Source organism: Pieris napi, chromosome Z (genome assembly GCF_905475465.1).
Source record: "Pieris napi chromosome Z, ilPieNapi1.2, whole genome shotgun sequence".
NCBI classification, from domain to species: Eukaryota; Metazoa; Arthropoda; class Insecta; order Lepidoptera; family Pieridae; genus Pieris; species Pieris napi.
Window position 1 is genome coordinate 3,012,112 of NC_062259.1, and position 15,038 is coordinate 3,027,149.

The 15,038-nt window shown below is 32.8% G+C and overlaps 1 protein-coding gene across 2 annotated transcripts; it reads right to left on the reverse strand.

The window, feature by feature from the left end:
- Positions 1–235: 235 nt before the first annotated feature.
- Positions 236–14,455, reverse strand: LOC125062385 (coatomer subunit beta'). Of its 2 annotated transcripts, XM_047668272.1 has the most exons (19): positions 14,326–14,455; positions 13,938–14,096; positions 13,629–13,824; positions 13,383–13,531; positions 13,129–13,303; positions 12,831–13,017; positions 12,618–12,751; positions 12,239–12,538; positions 12,070–12,160; positions 10,875–11,040; positions 10,032–10,201; positions 8,254–8,422; positions 8,034–8,182; positions 6,970–7,082; positions 6,709–6,865; positions 5,636–5,765; positions 4,095–4,270; positions 2,477–2,618; positions 236–688 (listed from the first exon to the last, which is right to left on the reverse strand). In XM_047668272.1, exons 1-19 carry the CDS (start codon positions 14,326–14,328, stop codon positions 644–646), a joined length of 2,811 nt encoding a protein of 936 aa, XP_047524228.1. In that variant the 5' UTR covers positions 14,329–14,455; the 3' UTR covers positions 236–643. The 2 variants fall into 2 exon arrangements, with proteins under 2 accessions (XP_047524228.1, XP_047524227.1); XM_047668271.1 differs by lacking the exon at positions 14,326–14,455 and having other exon boundaries at positions 13,938–14,123.
- Positions 14,456–15,038: the final 583 nt, after the last annotated feature.

Below are 15,038 nucleotides of genomic sequence, written 5' to 3' on the forward strand. Positions count from 1 at the left end.
TATGCGAGCTATTCTAGCGTGCGCTGGCAAAACTGCTAGAGTCACACATGTATGATGGCAATTATAATCTTAAATAGTCCTACATAAAGGAAATTTAATTTGAATTATGATGATTAAATGTAATTTGAAGATGCGTAAGTATAGACTGATCAGATCCCTACTTAGCACGCATTTCTCACTTAAAGGTAGTTGTATAATAACCCAATATAAAGTATTTAGTCAAATAAAACACAGATTTTATATAACACGTTTCTCTTAATTTATTCGACATAATGATTTTAAATACAGATTAATCTAAAGTTATGAATAATAATAAAGTATGAAATAGACTTTTATTAATTTAAGCGACGCTCTGGAATGAAAATTCACATTCGGAATGAGTTACTTTTATTGCTTCAACATTTAGACATGGATTTATCACTTTTGTAATTCAATATCTATCAACAACATGTATAAAGTACAAAATAGATAAACGACCAACGACTGCGCACAATATGTCCAATGTATAATTTGAGCTATTAAATTTTTTTGGATATACGTATTTAAAATATTATCGTTAATACTATGATATCTTATATAATAATAATCAGCACTTTAGGAAATGCACATGCGCAAAAGTATGGTATAAAACTATTCCCTTATACTATTCTATTCCGTCAAACAGGTCGTCCGCGTCATCCAGAAGGTCCTGAAACGGCAAAGTCAGTTAAGTTCAGTTCGGCAAATAACACTATCTGCATATTTAAACGAAAAACTTGGCGATAAAAAGAGTGGCAGGGAGTTTATTGCCAGTTGTTCTGTTCCGTTCTACGCCCATGATTTGAGAACTGGCAGTAAATGTAAAATTAGAAGCATTTCGTATATTTCAGTTTTGACGTTCATAAGTGTACATTATATCGACACCTCCTACGCATAAAGTCGGAACACATTTTTTGAGTAAAATTGGTTTTTTGGGCCATTAGAATACTATTGAACAGCAATACACAATCCTGAAACCCAAATTTTAATATTTTCTATAAATAATGAGTTTTTGAATTGATAATAGTCGTAACATTTGAACGCTCCAGCGCAAATCGTCGCGCTTATAGTTCCGACGATGCGCTCCGATCTATTGGACCTCAGCCGGCCTTTCAGAGCGCAGTACCGACGTCGTATGACACGAATTAGCATGCACAAAGTCTCTCTAATTTAAATGTTGAAAATAATATTGATGTTGTGTTGTTTTTGTTTACTTTTGTTCGTTAGGACGTGTGCAATTATAAATTAGTGAAATGAGCAACCTACGTTCGTCTAAGATTTTGAAATTAGTGTTAGATAAACCCAATCCAAACAGCGAAGTAATGACGGCCGACGAAAATTTTGGAAATGGTAAGTTTTACTCTATTTTCTTACATTATTATATAATTCACTTGTTTATATGTGAGATACCATCACACGAATAAATTATATTAATAAGTGTCAGTGTTTAATAGACCTCGACAAAAAAAATGTAGTCCCGGTGCATAACGACGTAAAGTCTATGTTACGACTATATGCGTCGGATTCAATCGCTAGCAGTGGTCAGTTAAGACTTTATACTACGCAAAAATATTATTACCTATATGAATAAATGATTTTTGACTTTTCGCAATTTCACAGAGCAATCTACTGCTGGTTTTTATTTTGTATTCCTTTGAATTTCGCAGTTACACACAATTAATTTCAATACTGACGGACTCTTTTTACCATGCCATAATATGTAATTTAATTATCAAGTGATTCCTTGAACTTTTCATTGAAAAATACTCAAGTAAATCAAATCATCCTCTGAACATTCTTGAAATTTATCGAAATGCTTGAAGAGAAACATTAAGATAAGATTAAAAACACTTGTACACAATCTTAATTTGATTTTAAATGGAAAAATTATAGATCTTGTGACAGGCACCTCTAGTGAGACTAACTATCAACAGAATTCAGATTCTCACTCTGGGATTCGATTCAAAAACCTTAATACTACAAAAAATATTTTTTAAACAAACTTATGTGCTTTTTACTTCAACACACATAAATCTGTATTTTCGTGTGTGTATGCTAATCTTCGTGTTTATATTATGACCAGTTTTGATAACTGTTATTATCGATCACGATGCTCGGCGTGATTTATAAAACAAATAAAATAACGTCGTTGAGGTACATCATACAATAGTCTAAGAGAGCGTTCAAGTATTACGTCACGCAATTATTGACCCCCCCCCCCATGTATCGCGCCGTAATGTTTTTCTTTACCCATTACTAATACCTAAAAGATACCGTAACGTTTACAAAAGGATAACCCCCGCCCTCCCGAAATTCGTTACGTAATACTTGAACGTTCCATTAAACCTTCTTTAATTCTTCCCACTATCAAAGCCCTGATTAGAGAATGATACCAAAGAGAAGAAATTTGACAACTATCGTCAATGTAACTGTGTCAAGGTGAAATACAAAATCTTACCGGGCTTAAACGTGTGTCTTCCAACAAAACATCGACCTCTCTCACAATATCTTCGATGTCGAGAGAATCTTTGCGTTTCGCGATCTTATCCATTTGGTCCGGCGATCCTTCGGCCGATTCAGCGTCAAAGTACAATGGTGAACTATTAAAAAACATTACTCTTTCATTATCCATCCAAAACCGTAAAGTTTGTGTTACGTATTGAATGATGCCATAGTCGTAATTTGTTTCCTATATATATACAGTTGAAAAAATGAGAAACCAACTTTTATATACTCTGATTTTTAGTTCCGTAGAATTCTGACAGCTATCATTTTTTGACATGTCAGAGATGGTAAACCTTTTTGGCCGGGCACATTTTCCAATTTCAATACGGGTCTGAACATCTGAGTCTATACATACATTTTATTAAGTGCAGTGCTCCACATTAGTAGTGGTTTAACGGCGAGTGATAATTACGTCCCTTTTCATCACAAACATTAAAAAACGCACAAGTAAAGATAACATTTTATTTTTTTTAAAAGGTTTACTAAACTGGAATTAGTAGGCAGTGATGCCAGCTAAAGAGTAAAATAAAGTAACTAAAGTTATTTCGATATATTGTTCGTGATATTGAAATATTTGTTATTTTTGTATTACGTCACTTGACTAAGTAAATATTTCACCTTTTTGTAGGTAAAACATAAAAAATACGAAGGATTTTTTTATTTCCCTCAAATAAATCAAATTTGCCTTTTTTTGGTGGAAAACTTTTTTAGTATCAACACTTATGAAATGTCAGAATTCTACGGAATAAAATTACCGTATAGTTATACAGTTAGGAATGTTTACGCACGCTTTTGTGTAACATTGCCAGCAATTAAAAGGTCATTTCCAAGTAGTATTTACTACATTAATTACTATCGTAATTATTTAAAAAGTATTAATGTTTAATGCCCATTTTTATAAACATATGTGGAGTTGTACCTTCCTTTATTTACCTATTCCGTAGTGAGACCGTGTAAGAAAATATTTCATACAAAATAGACTCGAGTGATTTTTTATTACTGTCATTAAATTGTAAATGTATAAATAATCGTACTATTAATTACTATAACTGTAGTTTCCGATATTTAATTAATCGAGATATAATTCATCATTTTCTACAATCTTTGAATTATTTATTATTATTTTGTAAGATTTTTCTATTGTATTTCTTTATAAGTTATTAAGTATTAAATCGTTAAAATTGTTGAATAACTCCTAAGGAAGCGTCATTAAAAATTAACTATCGAATTAGTAATTACTGTAAAGATAGAATAATGATATGGAATAAATAAATAAATCAATAAACTTTGTTGTAATAGTCAACAATTCTGGTAATTTATTTATTTATTGGAAACTATATAGACATTATATAGAAAAAATATACACTATATAGAAAACATAAAAATAAATGTAAACATAAAATAAATAGACACATTCGACATATCCTCAAAAAAAGTTTCACTAATAAAAAATACAATACAAAGTAAGACAAAACTATATAAGGGGTTTCAATTCTGGTAAGATATAACTATATAAGATACACTAGATAAGGTGATATAACTAAAAAATAATTTAAATAATCAAAACTTACTTAATTACAGAGTCAGGGGCAGGCCCCAGTCGTTTCGTAATCTCTGCCATTTCAGCTGAAATTTCTCGATCTACGTTGCTTGCTGCCTGTCGACTCGTTGAATTAATCGTATTTGACAGATCATTGTACTGAGAATAGCCCTTTTCCCGTTGAAATGTTTCCAGGACCAAGGACTCCTGAAAGAGCAATGCTAATTAGGGAGCTTTCAAGTATTACGTAACGAATTTTGGGGGGGGGGGTTCTTTTCTAAAACGTTACGACGCGGGGCGGGGATTGAATTACGCGTTATTGTTAATATTATTTTCGAGTTTCCAGTACTGTACACCACATAATGGTAACTTTTAGCTATAAAGAGTCACTGGATGGTCACGAAATGTTTCACTATTGGGTACAGAACAACGTTACGGCGCATTACATGGGAGGGGGGTCAATAATCTCCAAAAATTGCGTGACGTAATAAAAAAATAAATAATTAATAAAACTTCCTTCATTTTTAGACAGTTCGAGCGTATCAACTGTATCGTATGGATATATCGCTAATGATTTTACGTAAGTTGGTTAAGGCAAAAGTGATTTCAACAAAACAAGGTACATACGACATAACCTACATAATATTATTATTTTAACCCTTTTTATTAATAGGCGCCGAGTTAAGCATAAATCTAATCTAATGTGGGTAGAATTTGATAAGACATTTCTTGTTAGAAATTGTATTTCAAAGTTTTTGATATCAAATTATGTCACAAATAATTGTTTTACAATGTATAGTAATAAAAAATGAATAATTAAAATATTATAATTATACAATAAAAGGGACGCGAGTATTTTCTACAATAGGATAGTTTTACATGTGTAGAGCAACTTTAATTTTGAAATTAATCGAATAAATTTTATTTGACTAAACAAGATTTTTAGAAGTTCTCTAGATAAATGTTTACTATGATGAAAACATAAAATAATCTAATATATAAAATTCTCGTGTCACTGTATTTGTAATTAAACTCCGAAATGGCTTGACAGATTGTCGTGAACTTTTGTATGCATATCAGTTAGGTCTGGGAATCGGACAACATCTATTTTTCATCCCCCTAAATATTGGGTGGCCCTAAATTATTTTTTTAGACAAATTTCTTTGTTTTTATTGTTTTATGATACAGCATACAAAAATACATAAAACCCTTAATTTCAATCTCTCTACAATCTACCCCTATTTTTTATAATAGATAGTTATTTTGATTATACTAAGGGTCTGTTTCACAATGTATGGATAAAGTACCAAATATCTATGCAACACATAAACTATTTGGAAGATAAATTGTGCTATTTGACATTCATCGGACTCAACTTATGATGGACTTTATGTGACCAACAGCGCTATCTGACAATAGTGTTTATCCTACCAATAAGTAATAAATAGCTAATTTGGAACTTATGTAGAACGTTTCCTAGAAATAATATACTAATAATATAATCAGCTAGTATTTTTATATTGGCAACACGTTCGATACCTATACCATAATTGAATATCTTAAATGACTTACTTCGTACTCGGGGAAAAGATTTTCATATTTTAAAGGATCGGCGAGGGATTGTCCGGACTTTTTGTTCGTGGAGCCGACCACGTCTCGCCACAATGACACAACTTCGTTGACTTGTGAAGGGATATATGATCTGAAAAATTCAAAACACTCAATACATTTTCAATTTATTGAGTGAGTTTTTTGACGACTCATTGGTCTAGTGGTTAGTACCCCTGGCTGCGAATCCATGGGTCCCGGGTTCCATCCCCGGCTGAGACGACCATCGATGTGATGAGCATTTGGTGTTGTGCTTAGGTCTTGGGTGTTTAAATATGTATTTATATGTCTATCTATAATATATATCCGTTGCCTAGTACCCATAACACAAGCTTCACCAGCTTAGCATGGGACTAGGTCAATTGGTGTGAATTGTCTTTAAAAAAAAATTCTTTTGAAGTTTCTCTTGTGACGTAAATTGGCCTATAACTGAAATATTGCACTTTAAAAAATAAATTCTAAATATACAGTGTAAACTCCATGTAACTTCGCTCGATTTAAGGACAAATCTCTTAAAGCGTCCAAATCACTCGGTTTTGATTGGTTTAGCTTGTCTCCCATACAATGATACACTTTACATAGCATCACCCTCAATAACGACAACAATTAAACACTAAAAAGTACTTTTTAAGTTGCCAAAATTTGTTAAAACCGCGGAGCTGTGTACGTGGTTTTGTCGCTTTTGTCGAGAAATAATCTCGACTGTCAGTACTCGTCATATGTAGTGAACTTTTCTAGAAATCCGTTGCGCATGCTTGCATGTATCATTTATCACGAAGATGCCTCAATATCGCAAGATAAATAAATAAGTAAAAATATACAACCTAACCACTGGTACACTACCAAAATAACAGACAACGCAATAGCGTTCAAATACGAATTGTTTTTATGTAATTACTAACACTAGTCTGAAATAAACTTTCTTTTTCTAATACAGATTTTCCTTTCCATTTAACGGCAACTCTTTGTAACGTCAAAACAGGCACAGTTCCTGACTGTCGTTATATAGAGTTTACACTGCATATAAATTAATATACCTGGCAAAAAATGCGGCTTCGGGCAGTTTGTTCGCTTTAATTAGTAGTTCAAGGCACTTGTCAAGGTTATTCAACATAAAATGAGTTACGAAGGCAATGTTGTCGTCGCCTTCTTCAGCAGAGCGGTTTGCTACTTCCTCCAATAGTTCTCCATCACCTGCCCGACAAATCAGATTTATCACCGATAATAAATACGTAACAATTAAAATTAAAACTTTACACATAGCACTTGACACACATACACATACACGTGCAACATACCTGTACTGCTGGCAAAGAGAAGTAAGGCACTAAAATCTTTAGCATTCTGATAGCAATCCTTCGTTAGTTCAGTATCAGCTGCCGCAGCCGCCGCCGCACCGAGCCTCGACCATCTGTATTAAATAAAGTTTACTTATATTTATTTATATTGCATTCAGACGCTGTCTTTTCCTTATTGGGTGTATGTTTTTGGGTTTTCCAAAGTTACTTTTTATTAATCTATCTCCCAAAAGATTTGTACAACAAATAGCTGCTAGTAAGAATATAGTCCCAGGAAATTAAAGTACATACATGTCTAACAAATTCTCTTCCGTTAGGGAATAATTGAATTAAAAAAATTAATAGCTGCTGTTAAAACTGAAAATTAAATTTAAGTCCGTAGGTTTATAGTTTCCGTTTTTAACGTTTCTTTAGAGAGAATAATATCTCATGTTAAATCATATCACATTTTTTAAATAACTGGTTCTCAGATTTGAGTAATGGAACCATTGTTGTATGCGCAGAGGCAAAGAGTACTCGGAGACCAGATCGACCGATCAAGTGAAAGACTCATCGTCCTCAAAACTGTACTGTCATAAGAGAGGCGCTGACCAGAAACCGGTGGAAACAGATAGTCAGCTCCAGACGCTTTCTTGGTGACCACGACACTCACACATGAGCCGATTAAAATTGTAAACACACAGATTCATTTTACTTCCCAACAATTTCATATAACTAATTCTAAAGCTGTGAGTTACTTTCAACACGACATCAATTTACATTCATCAAAACAATCAATTTACATTCGACAACAAACGAATTAACAAACAAATATGGTGGCGCGGGGCATATTCCGTTCAACCAATCAGCGCGCGAGGTGCGATCCGATTCACAATTTGACGGTTTCACTTCGATAGATTACAATCTACCGAATAATAATACGTTAAATTGTAAGCAGTACGTTGAGGTTCACAATCTTTCGAAAGTTCATAATCTCGCGAGATAGATTACAATCTAACGGTGTTTACAACTTTACAGTGACTCTTTTGTATATATTTATTGTTAATGACAAAAGCATATAATACCTGGCAGCAGACGTTTCGGAAGGCAGACCCTCAGCAATGGTGGCTTCCTCGGCCAACTGTTTGGCCTTTTCCAGTTCACCTAACGATAAGGCCAGCTCAAACTTGTGTTCTGGCTCTGTCGACACCGCTAATGCTTGCTGTTTGAAGCCCTAAAAATAAAATATAATTTTAGTATTGTTTTAATTCCAGTAATTTACAGGCACTTTCGTATAATATTTACCTGCTTCTCAAGGAAATGTGCGACTCTAGTGCGATGCTCATGAGGAATGGTGGGTAGGATCTGATCAGCAGTTTCAAAGTCACGTCGCATTACTGCTGTCTGGTAATTAAGAACTGGGAGAAGAACTGAATACGACACTACGTTCAACTCCTTATCATTTAAGTACAACCTGAAAATATATACACATTTTAACTAAACGTTCTCGTACGATAACATGTCGAATATTCAGAGGAATTATCCAGTTCTCGTTAGAACAATAGGGCTGGGTTAGTAGGTAAAGTACACCTACTTCAAGAAGGTCGCTGCTAAGGTCACAAGTCATAACATAATGGCAACCTAATGTCTGTTTCTACAAGTGATCGAACAATCGTCATGGGTGATCCAGGTTGAATTTATATCACCGGACTTTTTTTTTTGTAAACAACAATTTTATAGAAGATAGTTCATTCTTTATATTTATGTTACAAAGTACAATGTCATAATGGCCATCATATTAAATGCATCAAAATTTTACACACTAACTTTGAAGCTATTCAGACGACATAGTATATGTCGTCTAAAACGGCAAGACCATCAACTAATGAAGCAAAAGCCATATGCCACTGTAGAAAACGTTTAACAAGTTGGATTATGGAATAGATTAAGAAAGTTGATAAACTATAGAAAATGGAAAAAAATGTAAATTCCTTAAAGAACTGTCTTTTGGACAAGAACGCAGTAACCGAAACCTACTTTTACCGGTTCTGTCGATTATGGATGCTACTGTATGAACTTCACCATCAACAATGGCTGTACAGCTTCTTATAGGCCTAGCCAAATAAAAAGCAATAACTAAAGCAGAGTTACAGATGACAGTATACAACTGCAGCAAGATTTTGATCCAATAGTTAGTTAGACCATATGAAATAGATTGGAGTTAATTTGTAAAAATACAAAGTAATATCTTTTATTCTTTATATAGTAATTAATAAGAGTTTCAGAGTTTCAGAGGGTCTTACTTCTAAGAATATGTATAATAAATAATACAAGATGCTTACAAAAATCTATATTATATATTACGGATATCTGAAACGAAGCAATGGTGTGGGCCACATATGAAGCTTAACAGTCTCACATTATAGGGTACAAAATAAATTCACCCATACACAACACTGTATAGAGTGTACCATTTGTATCCGCTTTTTAACCAACCCTATTTTTTTTGTTTTATATCAATATACCTATTTAGGATACTTAGGCGATGGCTGCGAAATGTATGTAGAGAGACTGGATGGGTAGGTGTTAACCGAAAATCTGTTGGATGTACGCGCTTACACCAACTTAGCGAGGTTTATATCGAGGTAGACCTATTTGTTTGTATTCTATTATAATTTTATTATTATGTATAAGATGTAGGTATTATTGTGTAGCATAGCATTAGTAAATAATAAAAAGATATAATAATTATGAGGAAACAAATAAACAAAAAGTGGTCTGAGTAAATGTGTAACGAACAACTATTGAGACACTGCCACGAAACCTCAATTGACCAGCAAATCAAGCCTTGAAAGTGGACAGAAACAGAATAGGCCTCACATTTCAATGAAATTCCAATGTCAAACCTGGTGACATACACATCCAGATGAGGCAAGGAAAGACTTGAAGCGTGATAAAGGGCGAGGCTCAAGACAGAGCGCGAAGGATGACAGTAGTCGCTCTCTGTCCAACGTTTAAAAAATCGTCCAAGACATCTAAGAGCCAATATCCAATAACGGAAACTAAAATTAAATATAACTTACCGATTCTCCTTCGCAACGTATCCCAAAATGTACATAGTGTGATCGAGGTGTGATATTGTAACTATCTCTCCACCAACATAATAGTTAATTCTGTTCAATGAATTTGTGTAGATGAAGCAGTCGCCGACCCACAGACCAGTTTTCACAACTTCATTCACTTCTCCAACAAGCTGAAATCATAATATTATCTAATATATAAAATTTCGTGTCACAATCTTCGTTGCCATACTCCTCCGAAACGGCACGACCGATTCTTATGAAATATTTTAAGCATATTCAGAATAGCCTGCTATCTTTCAAACCCCAAAGTGATAAGGGGTGTCCAACCCAATTTTTTTTTTTTTATGATACATCATACATACAACCTTTAATTTTAAACCCTTATTTGTTAATCAAATACTTATGACTTAACTCTGAGGTTTATATAGAGAAAAATTCACAGAAAAACCTAAAAAGTTTTCATTCCAGAAAACCAAACAGTCGCTGGGGTAGCATAGCGAAATGTTCCATGATGGTATGTACTAAAAAGGTAGGCTAAGTTAAATCACATTAAGGAGAAATGAAGTTCGCACTCAGCTAGTGGTATATAAACGCCTCCAGCACTACCCGTCTCTATTAGATCTTCCCATCACTATGTTTTATCTCTCTCGTGTAAATTGGGTCACAGAGCCAGCAGAGATACGAAAATTTATTTCCGAGATCAATAACACTTGTTTAGATATATAACTTGTAACGCACTTTTAGACATTTCTTCTATTTTTTGACCAGCCTATTCACTATAGGTGCAATCAAATATATATTATAGGGTACTTAGCGCCTTGTATACAACATTTTTATACTTACATCGAAGGAATCTTCTATACCGTCTTCAGTAATATTGGTGTTTGTCTCCCGTGACAGGTTAACAACACTGGCATTATAACTCAAGAGGAAATAAGACTCATCTGTGGCGAGACACACCAAATTTCCAGGCTCCGACCAGTAGACATAGCGAGGTTGAATTTCTATCCTGTTGACAAATACATTGTTTTTCTCTTATTAAGGAATCAAAGGATCTTTAATATCTGTTATTGGAATTGAAACTATATATTCACAAACGGTATAAATCATGAAATGATATATAAATAATGTATGTTTAAAAAGCACTGCACACATTTTTATATAAATTTTTTGCAAGTTGCACACAGAATTTACAAATAAAATTATTATTACTATTGTGCGGAGCATGTTATTAAAGTTATTAAATTCATAAAATTCGCTAAAGCATAAATGTCTAATTTTTTGTTTCAGTCAGGGTGACTATCCACATTACATAACAAACTCAAGAACCAACTAGGTACTATAATTTATTTCTTGACATTTAACCAAAAACACATCTTTAAGTATTCATACAATACTAGTTTTAATTACCATAATTCTTTAGAAATATCTATTACATATATTTTTTATCTGTGGCATTATAGATTTTCAGTTTGATTGCCTATTATATTTCAACAGTTTATAAATAACTAGAAGCATACACAATTGCAAATTCGCAACAGCCATTCATGTTTTTTTACTATAGAGTATTAGAAAACATCAAACATTGCATTAAATTACCACGTCGCAAACTACAAATAAAATAATAATCCATACTTATTACTCATTTTGAATTTTTTATCTATCTTTATGACATTTGCTTAACCCATTTGGACAAATTTTAGTACGAGCTTATGGTGAATACTATTTTTCATAACATCAAAAATATAAAATATTGATGTCTTTACATTGGTACACAAAATTAAATTAATTTTTTTAGCATGTCAATTCTGTTAATATTTTAAACAATGACCTTATATTTTTTATTCGATAACTAAATTAGGTAGATTTTCTCTTGCCTTCAAATACTAAAAAAATAAGCTTGGAATTCAGTGTTTTTTTTTCTTCGCACAGCACAACATAACATATAATATGTATTTAATTTTTTCAAAGTGTATTATATATTATTTTTACAGTAATTAGTTAATAAATTTTAGAAACAATGTTGTTTATAGCTTACCTTCTTATCAGTTCTAGTCGTTCCCAGTCATAAAACGAGAAGGCCATACCGCTTATCGACTTCACACCTAACATGCAGCCACCAAAGATCCCTTAAAAATAAATGATAATTTTAGCAAATGGAACACTACTGAGGAAAAGCAAAACTTTCACATTAACAAAGAAAGTACCTTGAGCTCCATATTCTGGCTTGAAACTCTTTATTTCTTTAAAATTTTTAAAGACACGGATAGTGCTTGAATTTTCTAATGTAGCGTATTTCGAGCTGTCCTGTGCCCAGACAAATTCTTGGGCGGACCCAAAAGCTTTGTTGCGTAAGGCCATGGCAGTGTAAATTATATATTCTCCATCACCACATACCACCACAAAACGTCCATTGGGATTGTGCTGAATTGTCTGTGGATATATCTCACATGCGCCCATATCCTTTGCAACAACAGGCACACGTTCTCCATCCTTAATATCAATATCTGCATTAAAAAATTTTGTTTAATAAGTATGTACATCAAAGGACTATATTTGTACATTATAATAATTTACTTTGAATACCTTCAGGAAGTGCTTTTAAGTTAACCTGCTGCATTTCAGAATGTTTGGCCCATATGATTTTGCCTCCACTCACATCCATTGATATAGCTGGTTCTTCCCTTCCAATTTTTATCATTATAGTGCCCTCGTCATACCTGAAATTGAATAAATGATAAAATAAATAAAAAACAAAAAAAAACATGAATATCTAAAAAAGATAGAGAGTACACTAACCCAATTGCTACATTGTTAGAGCCATGTAGAGATGAAATTGTCCACACACGCTCAAACCCATAGTTAAGAGAAAACTCCAGGCGATATGTTCCTGCATGCCAGAGCCTAACAGTGCCATCTTCTGATCCAGTCAAAAGGATTGGCAGCTCTGGGTGGAATGAAACTGCTGATACATTCTGTGTATGACCTGAAAACAATTTCTTGTAAAATTTATAAAATACTTTTCAAATAGAAACAAAATTTTGCATCTTTCTATGTAACTTACTAACTTCTATGTAATTTTCATTTTTTTTATTACCTTCTAATGTTTGAACACAAGTTTTATTTTGATAGTCCCATATCTTTACAAGGCGGTCATCAGCACCACTAATAAGGTAAGGCTTATCTCCACCATGATAATAGTCCACACAATTAACTCCTTTTTCATGTCCCTCCAATGTAAAGTTTGATATAGACGCACCCAGTTGCCAAACCTTAATGAGGTAATATAAAACAATAAGGTTATCACAAAAAAAAAAAAAATTTATAGTAGTACAAATGTATATATTATACCTTTACTGTTGTATCTAAACTGGCACTAGCAAACATGTTGTTGTCTTTGGGATTAATAACAATTTGCATTACATAATGAGTGTGTCCTTCAAAAACTTGCTGACATGCCCAGTTGCGTTCCCAATTCCATAATTTTATCAACAAATCATCTATATAAAGAAAGGATCATTAATTACAAAGATAAAAATTAACTGTATAAATTTCAATGAGTGCATAATATCAATGGAGTTTAAATTAATAACTTACCACTGCTAGTAAGAATAAAGGGTTGTGTGGGATGTACAACAATACATCTGACATAATCAGAATGTGCCTCAAACGAATGTACACACTCAAGAGTATTATAATTAAAAACTCTTATCTGCATATCATCAGAGCCTGTGACCACCCAATTCTTTCTAGGCACAAACTTTGCAGACCTAACAGGTAGTTGATCACAAACCTAATAAAAAAATAGTATCATTATTTACTTGTTAAGTTGCTTTCATTCAGTATTTAATTTTTAGTTTTAACATAACGATCAGACACATATATACTGTTTGGAGCTATGCTTACCTCAAATCTTTTGATCTGCGTGTGTGTTTCATAATTCCAAATGTTGACGTCGCCATCATAAAGCGCACATAGAAGCCAGGGTTCTGTAGGATGCTGATCTACACATTTGACGCGATCAGACCTCGCAGTCAACTTCCTCTTTATATCAAGTCTTAGCGGCTGTACGAGCATAATAATGTCAGATTATAATATCGCTTATTGTACCCTTAATAACCAATTTTAAAATCTTAATACCAATAAAAAAATTTAGCTACAATCGGAAGCCGACATGTAAGTGATGACATACTCCAACTAAGTAGTAAATACGTGGCTGACATATCATCAGAACGTAGGGCATAAATATAAGTATGTATTTGGAACTTTCCCTTAAGGTAAAAGGCTAACTTACCATTATCAGAACTTAATACATGAAATTTTCTTAAATTCGTTACAAATTAATATAAGAGTTACAACCATGAACGTTTGACAGGGTGGGTGGACGTGTCACTTTTTTTTTCTTAATACAAATAAAATCTGATACACACACTAAAGTTGCCACTTTTCTCCCACGATATAATAATTATTATATTACATTGTAGCGATTTGTTCGACCAATAGGTATCTATTATCGGGGCTAATTATTAATAATAATTATGATTTATTATTCCTTTTTTTCATTAAAAGTGGCCGCGTTGGCACCGTTTTTAATAAATAAAATATAATATAAAAAAAATACCGGAAATCTATCCATAGATTAGGTAGATAAAATCATCTCATCAAATTAAAAATAAAATTTGTAATGTTAATTATATAAGAATAGCAAAAAAAACTGCGCATCTCAACTCGAATTAAGTGTTCCCCTGCTACCAAAACTAAAACTTAACTTTTAATATACGACACTCACAACTACTTTATTAATATTTACTAAACGAAAAAATTTATATCTTGTGAGGCTTCATTCATTTTCTCCTTATCTTATAAGAAAGGTGAAATACTTAAATAATTTAACTATATACAAGTATTTAAAACATATTAAGCCTTCAAGTGTATAGTTTGCTAACCAGTTATACGCTACGCTAAAATGAATTTGATATTATTGTCTCGTATGTCAATATCAAATTA

Excerpts from the sequence above, each read along its gene's own strand:
- LOC125062385 (XM_047668271.1), bottom strand. The coding sequence starts at position 14,108 with ATGCTCGTACAGCCGCTAAGACTTGATATAAAGAGGAAGTTGACTGCG. Across the intron at positions 8,423-10,031 it reads TACGTTGCGAAGGAGAATCG|GTTGTACTTAAATGATAAGG; the intron begins GTAAGTTATATT and ends ATATATTTTCAG. Across the intron at positions 8,183-8,253 it reads CACATTTCCTTGAGAAGCAG|GGCTTCAAACAGCAAGCATT; the intron begins GTAAATATTATA and ends TTTTATTTTTAG.